Here is a 27,613-nt window from a genome sequence, read left to right on the forward strand (position 1 = left end):
CATCCTCACTCCATAACCCATTCAATTATCAATTACAATTTAAATGAAAAACTTGCAACAATTCTACAAACCCTGTAAAACTGCTAAATTATTCAATTTCTTTCCAGTTGCTTCTTTTTTAGTCTCAATGGGATGTGAAAATTACTGGCCAGGCCAGTATTTATTGCCCATCCCAAGTTGCCCTTCACAATACTGTTAAAGTGGGAGTTCCAGGGTTTTGACCCAGTGATGGTGAAGGAACAACAGATATATTTCCAAGTTAGGGTGGTGTGTGGCTTGGAGTGGAACAAAGAACAAAGAACAGAGAACAACACAGCGTGGGAATCAGGCCCTTCGGCACAACGAGCCCGCGCTGCCATTTTAACATTGTCAGTGCCCTCCTATACCTATAACCTTTGTCTACGCCTATTGGGGAAGATTGAGGGAAGACTAATTTAGGACAATTTGTTAACACCAATCAGCCTAATAGCACATCTTTGGGGTGTGGGAGGAAACCAGAGCACCTGGAGGAAACACATGCAGACACGGGGAGAATGTGCAAACTTCACACAGAGAGTGATCCAAGACGGGAATCAAACCCGGGTCCCTGGGTGCTGTGAGGCAGCAGTACTAACCACTGTTCCACCATGCAGTTCCTTGTGGAATGGGTAGCAATGAAGTGTGCTGCTTTATCCTGAATAGTGTCTGTTGAGTTTCTTGAGTGTTTTTAGAGCTGCACTTATCGAGGCAAGTGGAGAGAATTCCATTACACAGAAACATAGAAAACAGAAGTAGGAGTAGGTTATTCCACCCTTCGAGACTTTTCACCATTCATTATGATCATGGCTGATCATCAAATTCAATATCCTGATCCCCTTTCCCCCATAACCCTTAATCCCAAAAGGCCCAAAAGCTCCATCTCATTTATTCTTGAAGTCAGATAATGTTTTGGCCTCACCTACTTTCTGTGGTACTGAATTCCACACATTCATCATTCTCAGGGTAAAGAAATTTCTCCTCACCTCAAACTATGACCCCTAGTTCTGGACTCCCCCACATTTGGAACATTCTTTCTGAATCTACCCTGTCTAATCCTGTGAGAATTTTATAAGTCTCAATGAGATCCCCTCTCACTCTTCTAAACTCCAATGAATACAGTCCTCACCCTCCTGACTTGTGCCATGTAGATGGTGGACAGGTTTTGGGGAGTCAGGAGGTGGTTACCCACTACAGGATTCCTAATCTCTGACCTGTTCTTGTAACTACTGTATTTATATGGCTAATCCAGTTTTGTTCCTGGCCAATGGGAGGCCCCAGGACATTGCTCATGGGGGATTCAGTCATGGTAATACAATTCAATTCAAGGGATGGTGGTTCAATTCTCTCTTGTTGGAGATGGTTATTACCTGGCACTTGTGTGGCCCAAATATTACTTGCCACTTGTTAGTCCAAGCCTGGATATTGTTCAGGTGCTGCTGCATTTTGGACACGGACTGCTTCAATATCTGAGGAGACATAAAGCAGCTGAACATTGTGTAATCATCAGTGAACATCCCCACTTCTGACATTATCATCGAAGGCAGGTCATTGGTGAAGCAGCTGAAGATGGTTGGGACTGGGACACAAATTCCCTCAGGAATTCCTGCAGTGATGCCCAGAGACTGAGATAATTGACCTCCAACCACACAACCACTATTTTTTGTACTATTTATGAATCCAACCAGTGGAGAGCGTTCCCCCTGATACCTATTATACCGGTTTTACAAGGGCTCCTTGGTGCCATAACCCGGTTGAATGCAGCTTTGATGTCACCTCACCTCTGGAACTCAGTTCTTTTGCCCATGTTTGAATCAAACCTGTAATGAGGTCAGGAGCTGAGTGACCCTGGAGGAACCCAAACTGGGTGTCACTGAGCAGGTTATTCCCGCTTGATGGCACTGTTAATAACCCCTTCATCACTTTACTGATGATTGACTGTAAGCTGATGGGGTAGTTATTGGCTGGATTAAATTTGTCCTAATCCTAGTGTACAGCAGATGCCTGGGCAATTTTCTCCATTGCCAGTGTTGTAGCTGTACTGGAACAGCTTGGCTAGGGGAGCAGCAAGTTCTGGAGCACAAGTCTTCAACACTATTGCCGAGATATTGTCCTTCCACACCAGCACACTCACTTTGAGCTTCCCTACACTTCTCATTACTGAGAAGCTGGTGAGCCTTCACCTCCAGCTCACTGGGAAATGTGTTGAAGTTTGATTCTCTAAAGTTAGGACACAGCTTCCTCTCCTCTGTCTCTCGCACTGACATCTTCTTTTCTGTTAACAAGTCAATCAATGCTGATGGAAAACAGTGAATGATGCTGACATTTGGTCTGAACTCAGCCAGTTCATATTGGATTGAACATCACCAACTGTCCATTCCAATCATCACAAGCTGCTGAGTGAATGAATTAAACCTTTCCTGTGAAATCAGTGAAGAAGAATTCAGACAAGGCAAACACTGACAATTATTTATTGATTACAATCCACAGTTATGATGTTTCACTGTGATCCTGATTATAGATTTTCCTCCATGAATGTGTTATATCATCAAAATAAACAATCTTAGAACACATCAAATATGATATTACATAAAGAGCAAAATGGGCCAGTGTGTAATAATTTAAATTCTGACATTCTGTAGTGTCTCACTACACTCAGAGTTACAATTTAGATTGGTAATATTAATATCTCAGCAATATTCACACCGAGAGATTTGACATGTTTTTCAGCCACTTCCTGTAACTATGATGGGAGGTCTTTCCCCATTGAGTGTCTCCAGTAGCTGCCCCAAGCTGTGTTGTGTCCCTCACCAGTATTCCTGGACCTTGCATTGCGACAGTCTGAAACCCTCAGTCATGGAGAACCCTTTGTCCTGGAAGACTGTGAGTTTCAGGTTGATTTTCACTGAGTTGATGGTCCTCCAGGAGACAGTGTTTATCTCAGTGTGTGTTCCTGGGAACAGCCTGTACAGTGTCCAGTCCTGTATAAAGGAGCTGTCGGGTGAACACTCTGTGACTGTGTGGGAATTCATCAGATCAAATTTCATTTTCCTTCATCTCAGACAACTTATAAAGTGAAGGGGAAAACTGCCCAGCACCAGAAAAATGTTTCCAACATCCTGATTGTCTTCTCCATTATCGGATATTTCACATAATCTTTTATACTGATTCCAAAAAGTCTTGATCAAAACCCGCAAACATTTAAAGGTATTTAAAACTCTGAGCAATCAGAAAGAGAGAAAAGTCAGAAAACGTGAGTATTTCATTCCCAACGATCTGTCCCTCAGTCACTTACTGGAGCTGTTGTGTACGTCCCACTTGGTGAATCTGCAGAAGTAAAATAAATATCAGTTAGAATGGGGAATAATCCATTCTCAGAGAGTGAGAACACAACAAGTGTGAGGGAATGGAGATTGTGTGAGAAATACTCATTCTCACACTCCCCTCCATCCTTACACTTTATGGAGATCCTGTAGATCTCTTCCATTCCATCCATATTCAGTAGGTGAGGATGTGAGTGTGTGCGGTGGCTTTAATGATCAATATTACACCTGGCCTGGGCTGATCACACAAAGGAAGATCAGACAGGGAACAAGATGTGTTTATACGTGTGTATCTGTGTGGGGGAATTAAATCAGTTCATTCAACACAGTGTCCTGTACTCCCAGTACTGGAGATTCCCCACACACACTCTGTCCCCTCAGTTCTACATTTCCCTCTCTCTGACTCTTACCTCTCTGTTGTCTTTTCCAGATGATTATTCCGATTATCCCAGATATAACAGCCAGTGCTGGGATCACGAATCCAACCAGAATTCCAAGATGGGACCGTCCCCCACTGTTTCCCGGGATTTCTGAAACATATTTGAATAATATGAGGATTGTCTCTGTTCCCGGATCCATTCCCAGTTCTGTGTTCATTGGGGACAATTTGAACTGAAGTCGCCCCAGCCCAAATGGGATTGGTTGAAGCTTTGCTTTTACACTGGCCCCATGGTGGAGAAGGGACTGTCTACGGACCAGCTCTGGATGGACTTCCAGAAGGTCATTGATAAAGTTCCACACAAGAGATTCTTGACAATAATCAGAGTGTTTGGAATTGAAGGGAATCTTTGTCATGGGGTGAAAATTGGTTGGGAGAGAGGGAATGGGGAGAATGGGAATGTGCTCCCATACAAATGCATGCACATATCCAGTACAGTTCCTTACCCCACTGATGGAGCTTGGGCTCTGCCAGGCTGCTGTGTTCAATTTGACAGGAGTATTGATCCTCATCCCCAGCATTTATTTCAATCTCTTTCTGGATCTGATGGCTCCCATCGTGGTTCGGTCGAATCCCCGAGGATAGTGTCTCAGACATTACCTCTCCATTCCTTAGCCAGTTCACCTCGATGTGTACAGGATAAAAGCCAGTAACCAGGCAGGAGAGAGTGAGGGGCTTGTACTGACTATTGGGCTCACTTCTGGAGATGAAGACTTCAGGCTGAACTGTAATGGGAAAGGGTGAAAACACAAACAATAAACCCCACACTGAATGGAATGGGAGAACGGTTTGATAGATCAGTGAAGTTAGATCAGAACATGGGCTCAAAACTAAATTCAATACCTTTCTGTCCAAAATATTCCTTTCCTGCTTCCAAATATTTCTTTAAATGTTGAACAAATTCTCCCTGCAGATGTTCTTCCCAGTAATTATTCCAGGATTGATCTGAATCCCATTTCTCTTTAGTCTTCACTGCAAAGTGATTGGATGCGACCCATCTCATTCTGTCTGGCTCTAAACTAATATAGTCCTTTCCATCAAATCCAAACCGCATCGATCTCTTAATGGAGCCGTCTTCAGTGACCTCGACAAAGTGTATCCATTGGAAAATATGGATTCCTGTCAGAGAGCAAATGATGATCAATATTCAGTGAACTGGAGGATTGGAAATATTGCTTTGTTAATCAATAAAGTGGAGAAATGATCTTGTGATAGAATTGTCAGCAAAACTGAAATCCCTGGAATAAAATAAGCAGCATCAGAATGTAAACAAACTTGCCGAATGGATCGGAAACAGAGTGGCCGGGATTCTCCCCAAAAAAATTCAACTGTTGAATTTGTTTGAAACCTGGAGTAAATCACGTTTTTTTTACAGTGGGAGTTTCAAAATGAATCTCCCACAATCTGTACATTGCAGAGAGCAGTAGCATGGTTCACACTGAAAAGCTGTAGGTGGGGCCTATTCCAGCTGGAGAGACTGACAGCAAAGTGCTGAATGGGCCACTGCACATGTGCCAATCAGTCAGATTGGTGCATGCTCTGTAGCCCCTGTCTGTCGGCCTCCCAATTGCTGGCCGGCTCCATCGCTGGCCAGATCTGCAATCCCCGCAACGCCGGCCCTCCACCTCCCCACGGCCCAATCGCTGGTCCCCCGAACATTCGCGCACCACCCCCAAACCCACCCACAGCCCTTCCAGCCCACCCTGATCTCCAGTAACCCCCTGATCCCACATGCTCTTGACAATTACCCCGTCCCCACAGTGCCAACAACCCCACACTCCGCAGTGCCAACGTCCCCCCCATTTAAGGCAGCTCCACTACCCCCCACCTCCAGCACGCTGACCCCACACCCACCCCGATGGCCAGCCCTGGTCGTTGGCCTTCCTCCCTCCTCCATGATCCCGACTGGTGGCATCGTGGACAGTGAAGAAAGTTATCTCCAATTGCAATGGGATCTTGATCAATTGGGTCAGTGGGCTGACGAATGGCAGATGGAGTTTAACTGAGGCAAATGCGAGGTGATGCATTTGACCTCAACAGACCAAATCCACTGAAGAATGTGAATTCCTGTCAGAAACTAAACAGGGATCAATAATCCATAGACAATCTTTTCAGTGGTGAAAGGGGATTGAGTCTGAGATAGAAATGGATGGAATCTTCCTCTGCCATTAGTAACAGGAAGCTGAGCGGTGAGGGGACTAAATTAGATGGAGTCAGTGCTGGGGGACTGAGTTCAGTGTCCCGGGGTCAGTGCTGGGGGACTGAGTTCAGTGTCCCAGGGGTCAGTGCTGGGGGACTGAATTCAGTGTCCCGGGGTCAGTGCTGGGGGACGGAGTTCAGTGTCCCAGCGGTCAGTGCTGGGGGACTGAGTTCAGTGTCCCAGGGGTCAGTGCTGGGGGACTGAGTTCAGTGTCCCAGGGGTCAGTGCTGGGAGATGGACTGAGTTCAGTGTCCCAGGGGTCAGTGCTGGGGGACTGAGTTCAGTGTCCCAGGGGTCAGTGCTGGGGGACTGAGTTCAGTGTCCCAGGGGTCAGTGCTGGGGGACTGAGTTCAGTGTCCCAGGGGTCAGTGCTGGGGGACTGAGTTCAGTGTCCCAGGGGTCAGTGCTGGGGGACTGAGTTCAGTGTCCCAGGGGTCAGTGCTGGGGGACTGAGTTCAGTGTCCCAGGGGTCAGTGCTGGGGGACTGAGTTCAGTGTCCCAGGCATCAGTGCTGGGGGACTGAGTTCAGTCTCCCAGGGGTCAGTGCTGGGGGACGGAGTTCAGTGTCCCAGGGGTCAGTGCTGAGGGACCGAGTTCAGTGTCCCAGGGGTCAGTGCTGGGGGTCTGAGTTCAGTGTCTGAGGGATCAGTGCTGGGGGACTGAGTTCAGTGTCCCAGGGGTCAGTGCTGGGGGACTGAGTTCAGTGTCCCAGGGGTCAGTGCTGGGGGACTGAGTTCAGTGTCCCAGGGGTCAGTGCTGTGGGTCTGAGTTCAGTGTCCGAGGGATCAGTGCTGGGGGACTGAGTTCAGTGTCCCAGGGGTCAGTGCTGGGGGACTGAGTTCAGTGTCCCAGGGGTCAGTGCTGGGGGACTGGGTTCAGTGTCCCAGGGGTCAGTGCTGGGGGACTGAGTTCAGTGTCCCAGGGGTCAGTGCTGGGGGACTGAGTTCAGTGTCCCAGGGGTCAGTGCTGGGGGACTGAGTTCAGTGTCCCAGGGGTCAGTGCTGGGGGACAGTTCAGTGTCCCAGGGGTCAGTGCTGGGGGACTGAGTTCAGTGTCCCAGGGGTCAGTGCTGGGAGATGGACTGAGTTCAGTGTCCCAGGGGTCAGTGCTGGGGGACTGAGTTCAGTGTCCCAGGGGTCAGTGCTGGGGGACTGAGTTCAGTGTCCCAGGGGTCAGTGCTGGGGGACTGAGTTCAGTGTCCCAGGGGTCAGTGCTGGGGGACTGAGTTCAGTGTCCCAGGGGTCAGTGCTGGGGGACTGAGTTCAGTGTCCCAGGGGTCAGTGCTGGGGGACTGAGTTCAGTGTCCCAGGGGTCAGTGCTGGGGGACTGAGTTCAGTGTCCCAGGGGTCAGTGCTGGGGGACTGAGTTCAGTATCCCAGGGGTCAGTGCTGGGGGACTGAGTTCAGTGTCCCAGGGGTCAGTGCTGATGGACTGAGTTCAGTGTCCCAGGGGTCAGTGCTGGGGGACTGAGTTCAGTGTCCCAGGGGTCAGTGCTGGGGGACTGAGTTCAGTGTCCCAGGGGTCAGTGCTGAGGGACTGAGTTCAGTGTCCCAGGGGTCAGTGCTGGGGGACTGAGTTCAGTGTCCCAGGGGTCAGTGCTTGGGGACTGATTTCAGTGTCCCAGGGGTCAGTGCTGGGGGACTGAGTTCAGTGTCCCAGGGGTCAGTGCTGGGGGACTGAGTTCAGTGTCCCGGGGTCAGTGCTGGGAGACTGAGTTCAGTGTCCCAGGGGTCAGTGCTGGGGGACTGAGTTCAGTGTCCCAGGGGTCAGTGCTGAGTGACTGAGTTCAGTGTCCCAGGCGTCAGTGCTGGGGGACAGAGTTCAGTGTCCCAGGGGTCAGTGCTGGGGGACTGAGTTCAGTCTCCCAGGGGTCAGTGCTGGGGGACGGAGTTCAGTGTCCCAGGGGTCAGTGCTTGGGGACTGAGTTCAGTGTCCCAGGGGTCAGTGCTGGGGGACGGAGTTCAGTGTCCCAGGGGTCAGTGCTGGGGGACGGGGTTCAGTGTCCCAGGGGTCAGTGCTGGGAGTCTGAGTTCAGTGTCCCAGGGGTCAGTGCTGGGAGATGGACTAAGTTCAGTGTCCCAGGGGTCAGTGCTGGGGGACGGAGTTCAGTGTCCCAGGGGTCAGTGCTGGGGGACGGGGTTCAGTGTCCCAGGGGTCAGTGCTGGGGGTCTGAGCTCAGTGTCCCAGGGGTCAGTGCTGGGAGATGGACTAAGTTCAGTGTCCCAGGGTCAGTGCTGGGGGACTGAGTTCAGTGTCCCAGGGGTCAGTGCTGGGAGATGGACTGAGTTCAGTGTCCCAGGGGTCAGTGCTGGGGGACTGAGTTCAGTGTCCCAGGGGTCAGTGCTGGGGGACTGAGTTCAGTGTCCCAGGGGTCAGTGCTGAGTGACTGAGTTCAGTGTCCCAGGCATCAGTGCTGGGGGACTGAGTTCAGTGTCCCAGGGGTCAGTGCTGGGGGACTGAGTTCAGTGACCCAGGGGTCAGTGCTGGGGGACTGCGTTCAGTGTCCCGGGGGTCAGTGCTGGGAGACTGAGTTCAGTGACCCAGGGGTCAGTGCTGAGTGACTGAGTTCAGTGTCCCAGGGGTCAGTGCTGACTGACTGAGTTCAGTGTCCCAGGGGTCAGTGCTGGAGGACTGAGTTCAGTGTCCCAGGGGTCAGTGCTGGGGGACTGAGTTCAGTCTCCCAGGGGTCAGTGCTGGGGGACGAGTTCAGTGTCCCAGGGGTCAGTGCTGAGGGACCGAGATCAGTGTCCCAGGGGTCAGTGCTGGGGGACTGAGTTCAGTGACCCAGGGGTCAGTGCTGGGGGACGGAGTTCAGTGTCCCAGGGGTCAGTGCTGGGGGACTGAGTTCAGTCTCCCAGGGGTCAGTGCTGGGGGACGGAGTTCAGTGTCCCAGGGGTCAGTGCTTGGGGACTGAGTTCAGTGTCCCAGGGGTCAGTGCTGGGGGACGGAGTTCAGTGTCCCAGGGGTCAGTGCTGGGGGACGGGGTTCAGTGTCCCAGGGGTCAGTGCTGGGAGTCTGAGTTCAGTGTCCCAGGGGTCAGTGCTGGGAGATGGACTAAGTTCAGTGTCCCAGGGGTCAGTGCTGGGGGACGGGGTTCAGTGTCCCAGGGGTCAGTGCTGGGGGACGGGGTTCAGTGTCCCAGGGGTCAGTGCTGGGGGTCTGAGTTCAGTGTCCCAGGGGTCAGTGCTGGGAGATGGACTAAGTTCAGTGTCCCAGGGTCAGTGCTGGGGGACTGAGTTCAGTGTCCCAGGGGTCAGTGCTGGGAGATGGACTGAGTTCAGTGTCCCAGGGGTCAGTGCTGGGGGACTGAGTTCAGTGTCCCAGGGGTCAGTGCTGGGGGACTGAGTTCAGTGTCCCAGGCATCAGTGCTGGGGGACTGAGTTCAGTGTCCCAGGGGTCAGTGCTGGGGGACTGAGTTCAGTGACCCAGGGGTCAGTGCTGGGGGACTGCGTTCAGTGTCCCGGGGGTTAGTGCTGGGAGACTGAGTTCAGTGACCCAGGGGTCAGTGCTGGGGGACTGAGTTCAGTGTCCCAGGGGTCAGTGCTGAGTGACTGAGTTCAGTGTCCCAGGGGTCAGTGCTGGAGGACTGAGTTCAGTGTCCCAGGGGTCAGTGCTGGGGGACTGAGTTCAGTCTCCCAGGGGTCAGTGCTGGGGGACGGAGTTCAGTGTCCCAGGGGTCAGTGCTGAGGGACCGAGTTCAGTGTCCCAGGGGTCAGTGCTGGGGGACTGAGTTCAGTGACCCAGGGGTCAGTGCTGGGGGACGGAGTTCAGTGTCCCAGGGGTCAGTGCTGAGGGACCGAGTTCAGTATTCCAGGGGTCAGTGCTGGGGGTCTGAGTTCAGTGTCCCAGGGATCAGTGCTGGGGGACTGAGTTCAGTGTCCCAGGGGTCAGTGCTGGGGGACTGAGTTCAGTGTCCCAGGGGTCAGTGCTGAGTGACTAAGTTCAGTGTCCCAGGGGTCAGTGCTGGGGGACTGAGTTCAAGTCTCCCAGGGGTCAGTGCTGGGGGACTGAGTTCAGTGTCCCAGGGGTCAGTGCTGGGGGACTGAGTTCAGTGTCCCAGGGGTCAGTGCTGGGGGACTGAGTTCAGTGTCCCAGGGGTCAGTGCTGGGTGACTGAGTTCAGTGACCCAGGGGTCAGTGCTGGGGGACGGAGTTCAGTGTCCCAGGGGTCAGTGCTGGGGGACTGAGTTCAGTGTCCCAGGGGTCAGTGCTGGGGGACGGAGTTCAGTGACCCAGGGGTCAGTGCTGGGGGACTGAGTTCAGTGTCCCAGGGGTCAGTGCTGGGGGTCTGAGTTCAGTGTCCCAGGGGTCAGTGCCGGGGGACTGAGTTCAGTGTCCCAGGGGTTAGTGCTGGGGGACTGAGTTCAGTGTCCCAGGGGTCAGTGCTGGGGGACTGAGTTCAGTGTCCCAGGGGTCAGTGCTGGGGGACTGAGTTCAGTGTCCCAGGGGTCAGTGCCGGGGGACTGAGTTCAGTGTCCCAGGGGTCAGTGCTGGGGGACTGAGTTCAGTGTCCCAGGGGTCAGTGCTGGGGGACTGAGTTCAGTGCCCCAGGGGTCAGTGCCGGGGGACTGAGTTCAGTGTCCCAGGGGTCAGTGCCGGGGGACTGAGTTCAGTGTCCCAGGGGTCAGTGCTGGGGGACTGAGTTCAGTGTCCCAGGGGTTAGTGCTGGGGGACTGAGTTCAGTGTCCCAGGGGTCAGTGCTGGGGGACTGAGTTCAGTGTCCCAGGGGTCAGTGCTGGGGGACTGAGTTCAGTGTCCCAGGGGTCAGTGCTGGGGGACTGAGTTCAGTGTCCCAGGGGTTAGTGCTGGGGAACTGAGTTCAGTCTCCCAGGGGTCAGTGCTGGGGGACGGAGTTCAGTGTCCCAGGGGTCAGTGCTGAGGGACCGAGTTCAGTATTCCAGGGGTCAGTGCTGGGGGACTGAGTTCAGTGTCCCAGGGATCAGTGCTGGGGGACTGAGTTCAGTGCCCCAGGGGTCAGTGCTGGGGGACTGAGTTCAGTGTCCCAGGGGTCAGTGCTGGGGGACTGAGTTCAGTCTCCCAGGGGTCAGTGCTGGGGGACTGAGTTCAGTGTCCCAGGGGTCAGTGCTGAGTGACTAAGTTCAGTGTCCCAGGGGTCAGTGCTGGGGGACGGAGTTCAGTGTCCCAGGGGTCAGTGCTGAGGGACCGAGTTCAGTATTCCAGGGGTCAGTGCTGGGGGTCTGAGTTCAGTGTCCCAGGGATCAGTGCTGGGGGACTGAGTTCAGTGTCCCAGGGGTCAGTGCTGGGGGACTGAGTTCAGTGTCCCAGGGGTCAGTGCTGGGGGACTGAGTTCAGTGTCCCAGGGGTCAGTGCTGAGGGACTGAGTTCCGTGTCCCAGGGGTCAGTGCTGGGTGACTGAGTTCAGTGTCCCAGGGGTCAGTGCTGGGGGACTGAGTTCAGTGTCCCAGGGGTCAGTGCTTGCGGTCTGAGTTCAGTGTCCCAGGGGTCAGTGCTGGGAGATGGACTGAGTTCAGTGTCCCGGGGTCAGTGCTGGGGGACGGAGTTCAGTGACCCAGGGGTCAGTGCTGAGAGACTGAGTTCAGTGTCCCAGGGGTCAGTGCTGGGGGACTGAGTTCAGTGTCCCAGGGGTCAGTGCTGGGTGACTGAGTTCAGTGACCCAGGGGTCAGTGCTGGGGGACGGAGTTCAGTGTCCCAGGGGTCAGTGCTGGGGGACTGAGTTCAGTGACCCAGGGGTCAGTGCTGGGGGACGGAGTTCAGTGTCCCAGGGGTCAGTGCTGGGGGACGGAGTTCAGTGTCACAGGGGTCAGTGCTGGGGGTCTGAGTTCAGTGTCCCAGGGGTCAGTGCTGGGAGATGGACTGAGTTCAGCGTCCCAGGGGTCAGTGCTGGGAGACTGAGTTCAGTGTCCCAGGGGTCAGTGCTGGGAGACTGAGTTCAGTGTCCCAGGGGTCAGTGCTGAGGGATTGAGTTCAGTGTCCCAGGGGTCAGTGCTGGGGGACTGAGTTCAGTGTCCCAGGGGTCAGTGCTGGGGGACGGAGTTCAGTGACCCAGGGGTCAGTGCTGGGGGACTGAGTTCAGTGTCCCAGGGGTCAGTGCTGGGGGTCTGAGTTCAGTGCCCCAGGGGTCAGTGCTGGGAGACTGAGTTCAGTGTCCCAGGGGTCAGTGCTGGGGGACTGAGTTCCGTGTCCCAGGGGTCAGTGCTGATGGACTGAGTTCAGTGTCCCAGGCGTCAGTGCCGGGGGACTGAGTTCAGTGTAACAGGGGTCAGTGCTGGGGGTCTGAGTTCAGTGTCCCAGGGGTCAGTGCCGGGGGACTGAGTTCAGTGTCCCAGGGGTCAGTGCTGGGGGACTGAGTTCAGTGACCCAGGGGTCAGTGCTGGGGGACTGAGTTCAGTGTCCCAGGGGTCAGTGCTGGGGGACTGAGTTCACTGTCCCAGGGGTTAGTGCTGGGGGACTGAGTTCAGTGTCCCAGGGGTCAGTGCTGGGGGACTGAGTTCAGTGTCCCAGGGGTCAGTGCTGGGGACTGAGTTCAGTGTCCCAGGAGTTAGTGCTGGGGGACTGAGTTCAGTGTCCCAGGGGTCAGTGCTGGGGGACAGTTCAGTGTCCCAGGGGTCAGTGCTGGGGGACTGAGTTCACTGTCCCAGGGGTCAGTGCTGGGGGACTGAGTTCAGAGTCCCAGGGGTCAGTGCCGGGGGACTGAGTTCAGTGTCCCAGGAGTTAGTGCTGGGGGACTGAGTTCAGTGTCCCAGGGGTCAGTGCTGGGGGACTGAGTTCAGTGTCCCAGGGGTCAGTGCTGGGGGACTGAGTTCAGTGTCCCAGGAGTCAGTGCTGGGGGACTGAATTCAGTGTCCCAGGGGTCAGTGCTGGGGGACTGAGTTCAGTGCCCCAGGGGTCAGTGCCGGGGGACTGAGTTCAGTGTCCCAGGGGTCAGTGCCGGGGGACTGAGTTCAGTGTCCCAGGGGTCAGTGCTGGGGGACTGAGTTCAGTGTCCCAGGGGTTAGTGCTGGGGGACTGAGTTCAGTGTCCCAGGGGTCAGTGCTGGGGGACTGAGTTCAGTGTCCCAGGGGTCAGTGCTGGGGGACTGAGTTCAGTGTCCCAGGGGTCAGTGCTGGGGGACTGAGTTCAGTGTCCCAGGGGTTAGTGCTGGGGAACTGAGTTCAGTCTCCCAGGGGTCAGTGCTGGGGGACGGAGTTCAGTGTCCCAGGGGTCAGTGCTGAGGGACCGAGTTCAGTATTCCAGGGGTCAGTGCTGGGGGACTGAGTTCAGTGTCCCAGGGATCAGTGCTGGGGGACTGAGTTCAGTGTCCCAGGGGTCAGTGCTGGGGGACTGAGTTCAGTGCCCCAGGGGTCAGTGCTGGGGGACTGAGTTCAGTGTCCCAGGGGTCAGTGCTGGGGGACTGAGTTCAGTCTCCCAGGGGTCAGTGCTGGGGGACTGAGTTCAGTGTCCCAGGGGTCAGTGCTGAGTGACTAAGTTCAGTGTCCCAGGGGTCAGTGCTGGGGGACGGAGTTCAGTGTCCCAGGGGTCAGTGCTGAGGGACCGAGTTCAGTATCCCAGGGGTCAGTGCTGGGGGTCTGAGTTCAGTGTCCCAGGGATCAGTGCTGGGGGACTGAGTTCAGTGTCCCAGGGGTCAGTGCTGGGGGACTGAGTTCAGTGTCCCAGGGGTCAGTGCTGGGGGACTGAGTTGAGTGTCCCAGGGGTCAGTGCTGAGGGACTGAGTTCCGTGTCCCAGGGGTCAGTGCTGGGTGACTGAGTTCAGTGTCCCAGGGGTCAGTGCTGGGGGACTGAGTTCAGTGTCCCAGGGGTCAGTGCTTGCGGTCTGAGTTCAGTGTCCCAGGGGTCAGTGCTGGGAGATGGACTGAGTTCAGTGTCCCGGGGTCAGTGCTGGGGGACGGAGTTCAGTGACCCAGGGGTCAGTGCTGAGTGACTGAGTTCAGTGTCCCAGGGGTCAGTGCTGGGGGACTGAGTTCAGTGTCCCAGGGGTCAGTGCTGGGTGACTGAGTTCAGTGACCCAGGGGTCAGTGCTGGGGGACGGAGTTCAGTGTCCCAGGGGTCAGTGCTGGGGGACTGAGTTCAGTGACCCAGGGGTCAGTGCGGGGGGACGGAGTTCAGTGTCCCAGGGGTCAGTGCTGGGGGACGGAGTTCAGTGTCCCAGGGGTCAGTGCTGGGGGTCTGAGTTCAGTGTCCCAGGGGTCAGTGCTGGGAGATGGACTGAGTTCAGTGTCCCAGGGGTCAGTGCTGGGAGACTGAGTTCAGTGTCCCAGGGGTCAGTGCTGGGAGACTGAGTTCAGTGTCCCAGGGGTCAGTGCTGAGGGATTGAGTTCAGTGTCCCAGGGGTCAGTGCTGGGGGACTGAGTTCAGTGTCCCAGGGGTCAGTGCTGGGGGACGGAGTTCAGTGACCCAGGGGTCAGTGCTGGGGGACTGAGTTCAGTGTCCCAGGGGTCAGTGCTGGGGGTCTGAGTTCAGTGCCCCAGGGGTCAGTGCTGGGAGACTGAGTTCAGTGTCCCAGGGGTCAGTGCTGGGGGACTGAGTTCCGTGTCCCAGGGGTCAGTGCTGATGGACTGAGTTCAGTGTCCCAGGCGTCAGTGCCGGGGGACTGAGTTCAGTGTACCAGGGGTCAGTGCTGGGGGTCTGAGTTCAGTGTCCCAGGGGTCAGTGCCGGGGGACTGAGTTCAGTGTCCCAGGGGTCAGTGCTGGGGGACTGAGTTCAGTGACCCAGGGGTCAGTGCCGGGGGACTGAGTTCAGTGTCCCAGGGGTCAGTGCTGGGGGACTGAGTTCAGTGTCCCAGGGGTTAGTGCTGGGGGACTGAGTTCAGTGTCCCAGGGGTCAGTGCTGGGGGACAGTTCAGTGTCCCAGGGGTCAGTGCTGGGGGACTGAGTTCAGTGTCCCAGGGGTCAGTGCTGGGGGACTGAGTTCAGTGTCCCAGGGGTCAGTGCCGGGGGACTGAGTTCAGTGTCCCAGGAGTTAGTGCTGGGGGACTGAGTTCAGTGTCCCAGGGGTCAGTGCTGGGGGACTGAGTTCAGTGTCCCAGGGGTCAGTGCTGGGGGACTGAGTTCAGTGTCCCAGGGGTCAGTGCTGGGGGACTGAGTTCAGTGTCCCAGGGGTCAGTGCCGGGGGACTGAGTTCAGTGTCCCAGGGGTCAGTGCTGAGTGACTGAGTTCAGTGTCCCAGGGGTCAGTGCTGGGGGACTGAGTTCAGTGTCCCAGGGGTCAGTGCTGAGTGACTGAGTTCAGTGTCTCAGGGGTCAGTGCTGAGGGACTGAGTTCCGTGTCCCAGGGGTCAGTGCTGGGTGACTGAGTTCAGTGTCCCAGGGGTCAGTGCTGGGTGACTGAGTTCAGTGTCCCAGGGGTCAGTGCTGGGGGACTGAGTTCAGTGTCCCAGGGGTCAGTGCTGGCCGTCTGAGTTCAGTGTCCCAGGGGTCAGTGCTGGGAGATGGACTGAGTTCAGTGTCCCGGGGTCAGTGCTGGGGGACGGAGTTCAGTGACCCAGGGGTCAGTGCTGAGAGACTGAGTTCAGTGTCCAAGGGGTCAGTGCTGGGGGACTGAGTTCAGTGTCCCAGGGGTCAGTGCTGGGTGACTGAGTTCCGTGACCCAGGGGTCAGTGCTGGGGGACGGAGTTCAGTGTCCCAGGGGTCAGTGCTGGGGGACTGAGTTCAGTGACCCAGGGGTCAGTGCTGGGGGACGGAGTTCAGTGTCCCAGGGGTCAGTGCTGGGGGACGGAGTTCAGTGTCCCAGGGGTCAGTGCTGGGGGTCTGAGTTCAGTGTCCCAGGGGTCAGTGCTGGGAGATGGACTGAGTTCAGTGTCCCAGGGGTCAGTGCTGGGAGACTGAGTTCAGTGTCCCAGGGGTCAGTGCTGAGGGATTGAGTTTAGTGTCCCAGGGGTCAGTGCTGGGGGACTGATTTCAGTGTCCCAGGGGTCAGTGCTGGGGGACGGAGTTCAGTGTCCCAGGGGTCAGTGCCGGGGGACTGAGTTCAGTGTCCCAGGGGTCAGTGCTGGGGGACTGAGTTCAGTGTTCCAGGGGTTAGTGCTGGGGGACTGAGTTCAGTGTACCAGGGGTCAGTGCTGGGGGACAGTTCAGTGTCCCAGGGGTCAGTGCTGGGGGACTGAGTTCAGTGTCCCAGGGGTCAGTGCTGGGGGACTGAGTTCAGTGTCCCAGGGGTCAGTGCTGGGGGACTGAGTTCAGTGTCCCAGGGGTCAGTGCTGGGGGACTGAGTTCAGTGTCCCAGGTGTCAGTGCTGGGGGACTGAGTTCAGTGTCCCAGGGTCAGTGCTGGGGGACTGAGTTCAGTGTCCCAGGGGTCAGTGCTGGGGGACTGAGTTCAGTGTCCCAGGGTCAGTGCTGGGGGGACTGAGTTCAGTGTCCCTGGGGTCAGTGCTGGGGGACTGAGTTCACTGTAAGGTTGTACATCGACACGCTGATTCTCTCTGCCTGATCTTACCTGATGTCTGGTTTGTGATCTTCAGGACTGTATTCAGATTCTCCTTTAACATGTCTGAGCGTGAGTTCACCAGTTCTGTGATAGAATCCCAGAATTCAGAGTCGATATTTTCAGCCATGAACCTCTGCCTGGGAATGCAGCGACGGATATTACTGTCATGATACCCTGTTTGGACACCATTGACCACTGCAGTGCTCGTGGTCTCAGGAAAATCTTCTATCCCAGAGACAACAGTATGCATCACCATGTGTATGTCAGTGTCTGTAAAAGAAACAGTTAAAGGGATTGGTCACTAAACACCATCTGATCATCAGAACAATCTCACTGGACTTCACCATCCCCTCTCCCCACGTCCCCAATCACCACCCCGACAGAGCCCCCCATATACAATCCCCTACTCCTGATCACCATCTTCTCCCCGATCACCGATCACCACCCCCTCCCCTGATTTTCACCCCTTCCCCCGATCACCATCCCCTCCCCCGATCACCACCCTCCCTCTTAATTACTACCCACTCCCCGATCACCATTCCCCCCCCGATCACTACCCCTACCTCCCAATAACCATCCCTTCCTCCTCCTCCTCCCAGTCACCACACCCTCTCTCCCCGATAACCACCCCCCGCAATCACCATCCCCTCCTCCCAATCACCATCAGAGCCACCCCCCGAACACCACCCCGAATGGGCCAGTAATATGGTCTGGGAGGCTGTGTAAGCGGTTGTCAGGCAGGAAGGGTCAGTGTCCATCCCATCCTGATATCGGTCCCGTCTGTCGTACCTGCAATGTCGAGCCACCCGCCTGACACTCTGCAGCCTCCCAGCACCCGGCCTCCAAGGATATTCCTCCAACCCCTCTGTCCCCGCCCCCGTCACAACCACAGACTGCCGAGGCACAGCCCCGATAAACCCCACCCTATCACCCCCACCCCCTACACCCTGTGTCCTCACAGCCATCAGATTTTCAATCCCTCCTTTATCTCCATAGGGTAAGAGGGCCCATAACCACCAGGAACATGTCAAGACTGGGGGTGGGGTCTCCAAGCTGCATCTCCTCACTACCTTTGAGGTGTCCTATGGAGCTAGCAGGGAAAGGTGAGGAGGGAATGGTGCTTTTATTTCAAAGAGAATGGAATATAAAAGTAGGGAAACCTTGCTAAAACTATACAAGGCACCAGTTAGACCACATCTGGAAAACTGTGAACAATTTTAGTCCCCTTATCAAAGGGAAAATATACTGGCATTGGAAGCAGTCCAGAGAAAGTTCACCAGGTTGATCCCGGGTATAAAGGGATTTTCTTATGAGGAGATGTTGAGTAGATTGGGCCTGTACTCATTGGAGTTGAGCAGAAAGAGAGGCGACCTTATCGAGACATATCGGATTCTCAGGGTCTTTGACAGGGTAGGTGCTGAGAGGGTGTTTCCCCCTGTGGGAGAATGCCAAGACTGGAGGTGGGGTCTCCAAGCTGCATCTCCTCAATACCTCTGAGAAGCGCTATGGGGCTAGCAGGGAAGGGTGAAGAGGGAATGGTCACTGACGGTCAGGTCAGAGTTCACCATGGAAGTGAGCATTCCCAAAACCTGAGTTCACATGACTCATTCCAGGTAAGTGGCAAACTGCCCAGAGACTTGTCCTTTTCTACTTTAAAAATTAGAAAGAAACTCAAGCAAGGAATAAGGACAGCTAAAAGGGGTCACGTAAAGCACTGGCCGGCAGGATTAAGGAAAATCCCAAGGCTTTTTATATGTATGTAAAGAGCAAGAGGGTCGCCATGGAAAGGGTTGGCCCACTCAGGGACAAGGGATGGAATCAATGTGGGGATCCAGAGGAATTGGATGAGATATTAATGAATACTTTCTATCAGTGTTCAACAAAGAGAATGACTTCAGGGATGATGAGTCTGGGAAAGGATGTGTAGATAGCTTGAGTCATGTTGAGATCAAAAAGGAGGAGCTATTGGGTTCTTGAGAGGTATTACGGTAGACATGTCCCCAGGGCCTGATGGGATATACCCCAGGATGCTGAGTTAGGCAAGGAGGAAATGGCTGGGGCCTTGAGAGAAATCTTTGTATCCTCACTGACTACAGGGGAGATCCCAAAGGATTGGAGAGTAGCCAATGTTGTTCCTTTGTTTAGGAAGGGGAGCAAGAATAATCCAGGTAACTATAGGCTGGATCATCAGTGGAGGGAAATTATTGGAGAGGATTCTTCGAGACAGGATTTATTCCTGCTTGGAAATAAGTGGACGTATTAGTGAGAGGCAACATGGTTTTGTGAAGGGGAGGTCATGTCTCACTAACTTGATCGAGTTTTTCGAGGAAGTGTCGAAGATGATTGATGAGGGTAGGGCAGTGGATGTTGTCTATATGGACTTCAGTCAGGCCTTTGACAAGGTCTCTCATGGCAGACTGGTGCAGAAGGTGAACTTGCATGGGATCAGAGGTGAGCTGGCAAGGTGGATACAAAACTGGCTCAAAGAAGACCGAGAGTAGCAGTGGAAGGGTGCGTTTCTGAATGGAGGGCTGTGACAAGTGCTGTTCCTCAGGGATCCGAGCTGGGACATTTGCTGTTTGTAATATATATAAATGATTTGGAGGAAAATGTAACTGATTCGATTAGAAAGTTTGCAGATGACACAAATGTTGGTGGTTTTGAGGATAGCGATGAGGGCCATCAGAGGATACAGCAGGATATAGATCAGTTGGAGAATTGCACGGAGAAAAGGCATTTGGAGTTTAATCCAGACAGATGAGAGGTATTGCATTTTGGAAGGTCTAATATGGATAGGAAATATACAGTAAATGGCAGAACCCTTAAGAGTAGTGGTAGGCAAAGGGATCTGGATGTACAGGTACACAGGTCACTCACTGAAAGTGGCAATATAAGTAGAGAAGGTGGTCAGGAAGGCAAATGACATGGTTGCCTTCATCGGACGGGGCAGTGAGTTTAAAAATTTGCAAGTCATGTTGATTCTTTATAGAACCTTAGTTAGGCCGCACTTGGAATACAGTGTTCAATTCTGGTCGCCACACAACCAGAAGGATGTGGAAGCTTAGGAGATGGAACAGAAAAGATTTACCAGGATGTTGCCTGGTATGGAGACCATTAGCTATCAGAGGTTGGAGAAACTTGGTTTGTTCTCACTGGAATCACAAAGGTTGAGGGGAGACCTGATAGAAGTCTACAAGATTATGAGATGAATGGACAGAGTGGACAGTCAGGAGCTTTTTCCCAGGGTGGAAGAGTCAATTACTAGAGGGCACAGGTTTAAGATGCAAGGGGCAATGTTTAAAGGAGATGTACGAGGCAGATATTTTTACACAGAGAGCAGTGGGTGCCTGGAACCCATTGCCGGGGGAGGTAGTGGAAGCAGATACGGTAGTAACTTTTAACGGGCATCATGACAAATACATGAAGAGGATAGAAATAGAGGGATATGGTCCCGGAAGGGGAGGGGGTTTTAGTTTAGTCGGGCAGCATGGTTGGTGCAGGCTTGGAGGGCCGAAGGGCCTGTTCCTGTGCTGTAATTTTCTTTGTTCTTTATTCTCTTGCTCTGAACCTTTTGTCATCTGTTACAGGAAATGATCCAGATGCATTAAACCCCCCCCACTCCACTCCTCCTAAGATGCAGAACGGCAGCTGGAAGAAAACCTCGGAGGAAAGCCCTGAGGAAATAACCAAGCTTAGCATTTGTCAATCGACACCAGCTTCCACCACACAATGCCTCAGAGCAGACACGATCACCTCAGTGGGACAAGTTCGTGCTGAGGCTTCTGGGTCACTTACTGGTGGGCACCACACAGCCTTTGATCTACATCGGGTGAAGGCAGGAACATCGAGGGTTCGGGCACATGGGGTTCTTCTGGGGCTCAGGATGCATCTGGCCCCAAGCCAAGTGCTAGGCCTCTGGGATCAGTCATCCCGAAACTGCTGGAGATACATCAGCAGCAATGGTGGAGGGGCTGTCAGCAACACTGCATCAACTGTGAGGCTTTTGGAGGAGTCGAACAGATTTCTGTCACAGGAGGTGGTACCGGTACAGTGTGGCACTCAGGCTAACACTGCAAGGGTCACGTCCACAGTGGAAAGCCTGGGGCAAGGATTGGTCACCATGGCTGACAGGATGCAGACCATCCTGGAGACACGGCCATGACTGCGATCCTCAAACTTGATCCAGTCTCAGGGGGCATCGCTGAGGGCTTGCACAGCATGGGGCAGATGTAGTTGGGATTCCAGGACTGACAGAGCCAGGTGATGCTGAGGCTGGCCCACTGTCCCATGGAGTATCCCCGGTACATATGGGCACCCTGAGGGAGGAGGAAGGCTTGGAGCCCATGCTGGGACCTTCCAGCCAGGAGACACCAGACATCCCTAAACCTTCTGGTTCCACCCCCTCCCACCCTTTCCTGACACCGCAGCATCTCACGGCCAGCGGGATGAACAGGGTGGCACGGTTACACCAGTGTCATCCGCAAGTCAGCCAGAGACCTGTAGGTCACAGCCCCCCAGGGGTCTCCCACCAAGGGGATCACAGGCCCCGGGGTGTGGAACGCAGTAGGGTGCCTCCCCATCCAATGTGCATCCTGGGGGGTCACCCACGTGCAGTAAAAGGCCACGTAAAATTCAGAAGTTCCAGTATCATCAGGAGGGCAGAAGTTAAGGTTTGCACTAGTCGGAAAAAGGACACGAGATACTGTTTAGAATGACATACACCTGTTATATCACACCATTAAATATCATCCCTTCATGCTATTTGCACTGTTAGTTTCACCGAGAAATATTACTGCACCCCCAGCTGTGACTAATCTTTCTGTGATTCCTGCCCTACAGGGATGACCGTATCCTGACCGCACACAAAGAGGCACAGAACGTCATGCTGTGTGACAGAGGCCCTTCGGCCAGTAGGCACAGACCGCCTGCCCTGGTATCTCCAACACCCACCGCACCCTGTGGCAACATCCACGCCCCACAGGGTTCTGTTCCCCCCTTAACCCCACACAGCCCATTGCCTGCATGTTTATGTGCGAGACCCACACTTATACGTGTGTCCAGGTGCCAGTGTAGACAGAGAGGGCAGGTAGTAGGTGATCAGCAAGTTTGCAGACGACACAAAGATGGCAGGATTGGCGGACAGTGAGGAGGAGTGTCAGGCAACAGGATATAGATAGGCTGGTATTTTGGGCAGATAAATGGCAGATGGAATTTAATCCTGATAAATGCGAGGTGATACATTTTGGAAGGAATAGAGGGGAGTTATATGATAAAGGGTAGACCTATTAAGAGTATAGAAATGCAGGGGGACCTGGGGGTGCAAGTGCACAAGTCTTTGAAGGTGGCAACACAGGTGGAGAAGGTTGTGAAGGAAGCTTATGGTATGCTAGCCTTTATAGCAAGGGGTATAGAGTACAAGAGCTGGTGTCTAATGCTGCAGTTGTACAGAATGTTGGTTAGACTGCATTTGGAGTACTGCGTCCAGTTCTGGTCACCTTACTACCGGAAGGACGTGGAGACCCTGGAGAGACTGCAGAGGAGGTTTACCAGGATGCTGCCTGGTATGGAAGGACTGGGGTATGAGGAAAGATTGGGTAAATTGGGGCTGTTTTCCTTAGAAAGAGGAAGATTGACGGGGGATCTAATAGAGGTATATAAGATTATGAAGGGTATAGATAGAGTAGACAGTGGCAGGCTTTTTCCTAGATTGGAGACAAATATCACGAGGGGCCACGAGCTTAGGGTGAGGGGGGAGAAGTATAATTTGGATGCTAGAGGGAGGTTTTTCACACAGAAGGTTGTGGGGGTATGGAATGCACTGCCAAGTAAGGTGGTGGAGGCAGGCACACTGGACTTGTTTAAGGTTTACTTAGATAGACACATGAGCGAAATAGGGATGGAGAGAAATAGGAGACTGTTTTAAGTAAGGGTCAGAGACTCGGGACGTTCCTGGAAATCAACTGTTACATGTTGTTGATGTTTTTCTCTTTTTCTTCACAAGTGCGTTGGTCCACCTTGTTGCCTAACGAGGGGCATACACACGGTGGGTCGTGCCTGGGCTGCTCTTGGATGTTTCGAGAGTAGCTTAGTACTTCACGTCGTTTGTGTACGCTTAAACTGGACCAGCTGATGGGCACCATGACAGCTCAGTGACTATCACTGATTGCTGTGCAGATACATGGATTTGGGCCGGTGTCTGTGGGAGTTTGTGCATTCTCCCTGTGCTTGCGTGGGTTTTCTCCGGGTGCTCTGGTTTCCTCCCACACCCCAAAGATGTGCTGTTAGGCTGATTGGTGTAACAAATTGTCCCAAAAGTATTCTTCCCTCAATCTGGTTTCACTGTGGGTGCCGTAAGCATAGACATGGGTCAAGGGTGGAGGAGGAAAGGCACAATGTTCAAATGACGGCGCGGGCTCGTTGGGCCGAAGGGCCTGTTTCCCGTGCTGTGTTGTTCTTTGTTCTTGGTAGGATTCAGACTTGTGTGGCACCAGGGCAGCATCACAGTGTGCCACAGAATGAGTCATCACCACCCTCCTGCCTGGACCAAGGACTCACTGGCATGCCCAGCCCACTCCCATCACCCTGGTCTGATGCCATTTGGACCCTTGTCCCCCTCCAGCCATCCCGGCAGCCTGAACTGGTCCTGAAAGAGTCCGGGGATGTCCGAACTCCGGAGTATGTAGCTGTTGTGCACACTCCCTGGATGTTGTACACACAGTGCATGATATTCAGCCTGTGGTCACGGACAATCTGCACATTCAGGAAGTGGAACCCCTTCCTATTGATGAAGCGCAGTCCCTGATCATGTGGGATCCACTGGATAACGTGAATGCCATCTACAGCCCTCTGCACATGGGGCAGTGCAGTGATGGTGGTGAAGCTGCAGTCCGGGCTTCCTGTTGGGTCTGGCCCATGTTGAAGTGGATGTAATTGGCTGGATTCCTGGAAGGACCTGGTGGTGTAGAAGTTGAGGGCACCGTGACCATCACTGCCACCGGGAGTGGGTGTCCTCCTGTGCCTCGAGTTACCAGGTCTGAGGAGCTGAAACAGGTGCCACACTGTCTCCTTACTTAGACAGAGCCAGCAGCATCGTGTGGCTCCCATCATCCCTGCAAAACATCTACAACTCCTGTACGCCCTGAGCCTCCACCTCCTCCTTCCCCTGCCCCCCTCCCCTGTGGCAGGATGTGCTGCCATGTCCTGGCGCTGACCGGCAGCCCCCTGCCCTCCTGCTGTGGCTTCTGGCTCTGTTTGGCCTTGAGTGGTTGGACATTTCCCTCCTCCTCCCTCCTCAGTGGCCGCTACAATGATGGCCATTTCTATCGCTGCCAATCCAAAATCCATATCTGCACTGCGCTGCGGGGTGGGGGGTCAAGTTGTACAGTGACAGGGAGATAGAAATATTTAGTACAGTTATCCACCCCAGGCCCCCCCACCCCCTCCCAGTAACCAGCATCCCCATGGGTCTGGGCGCTGGCAACTCAACACAGTGCCATGTGTCATCGAAATGGGTTGCCTACCGTTGACATCCTGGCCACGGCACGCAGAGAGGGCACAGGAGTGGGTTTGCCAAGCTACCCATTGCGGACCCTTGAAGCTTGGGTATGAGTGCTATCACCGCAGTGCCTTCCAGGTATTACAGACAGACGGGGGGAGGGGCAGCCTCGTGTCTATCACAGGATGGGTTCCCATCGCAGGCAGCAGTGCAGAGTCCAGGCAGTGTGAAGAGCCGTGTTAACAACTGCACAGCTCCCGTGCTTGGAGCAGCAGCTGACAGAGCTGCTGTCTGTTACTGTTAGTGGGGCCTGGGATACAAGGTCTGGTGTCAGCCGCAGTGTCTGTCCAGCAGACAGACAGTAAAACAAACAGGTTAATATTTGTGGGTTGGTGATGAACATCATGTGACACCCTTCGGGGGTCTCTGTGTAGCCAGGGGCAATGTGTGCACCATGAACCTGCTGCAAGTGGTGACTCCCAGCACTGGTCCCCCCAGGGGAGGTGCTGGTGTAGTGGCATTGCTGCTGGATTAATCCCGAGACCCAGGGGAATACTCTGGGTACCTGGATTCGAATCCCACCATGGTGATGGTGAAATTTGAATTCAATAGAAGTCTGGAATTAAAAATCTATTGGTGACCATGAAACTGCAATCTATTGTCACAAATACCCATCTTGTTCACTAATGTCCTTTAGGAAAGAAAATCTCCCATCTTTACCTGGTCTGGCCTACATGTGACTCCAGACCCACAGCAATGTGGTTGAGTCTTAAATGCTCTGAGGAATGGGTAATAAATGCTGGCCCAGCCACTGACACCCACATCCCATGGACAAATCAAAAAGCCCCCCACCCCATCCCAGCACCTGAGTATCCGGTGCCCCCTCCCCCTGAACTCCGGGGGCTGCCGCTCAATGGGAATTACCTCCTCACCCTCCTTCACTATTGCTGCCCCAGGCCCAGACTTTTATAAACTATCTGTGATTCATGCTGGAGTGACGTCACGCTGGAGAGGAGGGGAAGGTACGGGAGGGGGAAAAGGGCCGGGCCAAACTCTAATGATATGTAAACCTATTCAAATGCATGGAAATTGACATCCCGCTGGAAAAAATGGCCTGGGAGAATCCCGAACCACCTGACACCAGGCGCAAATTCGATTGTTTGGCTCGCGGCCTATTTCCCTCCCCTGATACACCAACCAACCAGTGCAGCAGGGTGGAAAGATCACAGTATCAAGGACCCAGGTTCAATTCCCGGCTTGGGTCACTGTCTGTGTGGAATTTGCATGTTCTCCTCGGGTGTGTGTGGGTTTCCTCCGGGTGCTCCGGTTTCCTCCCACAGACCGAAATGTGCGGGTTAGTGAATGGCCATGGTAAATTGCCCTTTAGTGTCAGGGGTACTCACCAGGGTAAATGCATGGGGTTATGGGGATAGGGCCTGTGTGGACTGTGATCAGTGTAGACTTGATGAGCTGAATGGCCTCCCTCTACACTGTAGGGATTCTATGATTCTATGAGGGAGATGGATAATCCAGAGCAGGATCTCCACTGAACTTCACAGAGCTTTTTAATCCCCCTTTATACATGGTCACGAGTATACCCTCAGTTTGGAAAAGTCTAGGAATCACCAGGCAGGAATATTCCGATTTAAATTTCACTCCCAGCTGTAGCTGCCTGGAAACACTCTCACCTCTGACTCAGAATGTTCCGGATTGAAGCTCCCATTCCAGAGACTGGGCTGCACACACAGTGTATTACTGACAGAATGCTGCACTGTCAGAGGATCAGTCCTGAGGGAGAACTTTCCTCACAGATTAATGTAATAGATCCCGGGACAGAGCAGGATGATCATAAACTGGATCAATACTGATTCCTGAGGCAACATCATTCATGTAGATTGTCTAATCAGAGTTTCCTGTACCATAACAGTGAGGAGACTAGAAAAGGTATTTCATTGGCTGGAAAGAGCTTTGGTGCATCCTGGTGTTGTGAAGTCTTTCTGTATCTGCTTTCTCTCTCACACCTTTTCTCAAAATACATCGGTAACTTTGCAATCTAACATCACTGCTCCCAAATCAAAGTACGGATTTTAATTTGTTGAGAACATGAGAACCAGGAGCAGGAGTTGGCCATCTGGTCCCTCAGGCCTGTTCCGCCATTCAATGAGATCATGGCCAATCTTCTTGTGGACTCAGCTCCACTTACCCGCCCGCTCACCATAACCCTTAATTCCTTTCCTGTTCAAAAATTTATCTATCATTGTCTTAAAAACATTCAATGAGGTAGTCTCAACTGCTTCACTGGGCAGGGAATTCCACAGATTCACAACCCTTTGTGTGAAGAAGTTCCTCCTCAACTCAATCCTAAATCTGCTTCCCCTTATTTTGAGGTTACGCCTCCTAGTTCTAGTTTCACCTGCCAGTGGAAACAACTTCCCTGCTTCTATCTTATCTATTCCCTTCATAATCTTATATGTTTCTCTCTGATCTCCCCTCATTCTTCTGAACTCCAGCGAGTAGAGCCCCAGTCTACTCAGTCTCTCCTCATAAGCCAACCCTCTCAAATCTGGAATCAACCTAGTGAATCTCCTCTGTACCCCCTTCCAGTGCCAGTATATCCTTTCTCAAGTAAGGAGACCAAAACTATACACCGTACTCCAGATGTGGCCTCACCAGCACCTTATACAGCTGCAATGCAATCTCCCCATTTTTAACCTCCATCCCTCCAGCAATGAAAGACAAAATTCCATTTACCTTTTTAATTCCCTGCAAACCAACTTGAGATTCCTGCACAAGGACACCCAGGTCCCTCTGTACAACAGCATGTTGCAATTTTTTACCATCTAAATAACAGTCCATTTTGCTGTTATTCCACCAAAATGGCTGACCTCACATTTACCAACATTGTCCTCCATCTGCCAGACCCTTGCCCACTCACTGAGATTATCTATATCCCTTTGCAGACTTTCAGCATCCTCTGCACACTTTGCTCTTCCACCCATCTTAGTGTCAAATCATCCAAATCATCTATGTGAATTGTAAACAATTGCAGTCGCAACACTGATCCCTGAGGCACACTACTAGACACTGATCACCAGAAAAACACCCATTTACCCCCACTCTTTGCTTTCTGTTAGTTAAGCAATCCTCTATCCATGCTAATACCCGTAACACCGTGCACCTTTATCTGGCGTAGCAGTCTTTGGTGCGGCACCTTATCAAATGCCTTCTGGAAATGCAGATCATCACATCCACGAGTTCCCCATTGTCCACTGCACATGTAATGTTCTCAAAGAATTCCACCAAATTAGTCAAACATGACCTGCTCTTCATGAACCCATGCTGTGTCTCACCAGTGGGACCATTTATATCCAGATGTCTTGCTATTTCTTCCTTGATGATAGATTCAAGCAAGATCAAGCATTTTTCGTCCTACGGAAGTTAAGCTTACCGGCTGATAGTTACCTGCCTTTTGTCTACTCCCTTTTTGAACAATGGCGTCACATTTGCTGTTCCATCCCAGAGTCCAGTGAATTTTGGTAAATTACGACTAGTGCACTTGCTATTTCTCTTGCCATCTCTTTTAGTACCCTGGGATGCATTCCATCAGGATCAGGAGACTTGTCTACTTTTAGCCCCATTAACTTGCCCAACACCATCTCTTTCGTGTTAATGATAGTTTCTCGGTTCTCACCTGCCACAGCCTTCCTGTCATCAATTTTTGGCGTGTTATTTGTGTCTT

At 53.2% G+C, this 27,613-nt stretch overlaps 1 protein-coding gene across 1 annotated transcript in view; it reads right to left on the minus strand.

Moving 5' to 3' along the window:
- Nucleotides 1-2,470: 2,470 nt before the first annotated feature.
- The window catches only part of LOC145348107 (class I histocompatibility antigen, F10 alpha chain-like), a 42,434-nt gene continuing 17,291 nt past the window's right edge, over nt 2,471-27,613 (minus strand). The window contains exons 3-6 of the mRNA XM_080196253.1: nt 4,621-4,896; nt 4,224-4,502; nt 3,749-3,868; nt 2,471-3,342 (exon numbers count right to left, since the gene is read on the minus strand). Coding sequence (XP_080052379.1) covers nt 3,299-3,342; nt 3,749-3,868; nt 4,224-4,502; nt 4,621-4,896 — 719 coding nt within the window. The 3' untranslated portion in view covers nt 2,471-3,298. The remainder of the gene's footprint in view (nt 3,343-3,748; nt 3,869-4,223; nt 4,503-4,620; nt 4,897-27,613) is intronic.

The sequence above is a fragment of the Carcharhinus amblyrhynchos genome, chromosome 9 (genome assembly GCF_965287045.1).
Source record: "Carcharhinus amblyrhynchos chromosome 9, sCarAmb.v2.hapA, whole genome shotgun sequence".
NCBI classification, from domain to species: domain Eukaryota; kingdom Metazoa; phylum Chordata; class Chondrichthyes; order Carcharhiniformes; family Carcharhinidae; genus Carcharhinus; species Carcharhinus amblyrhynchos.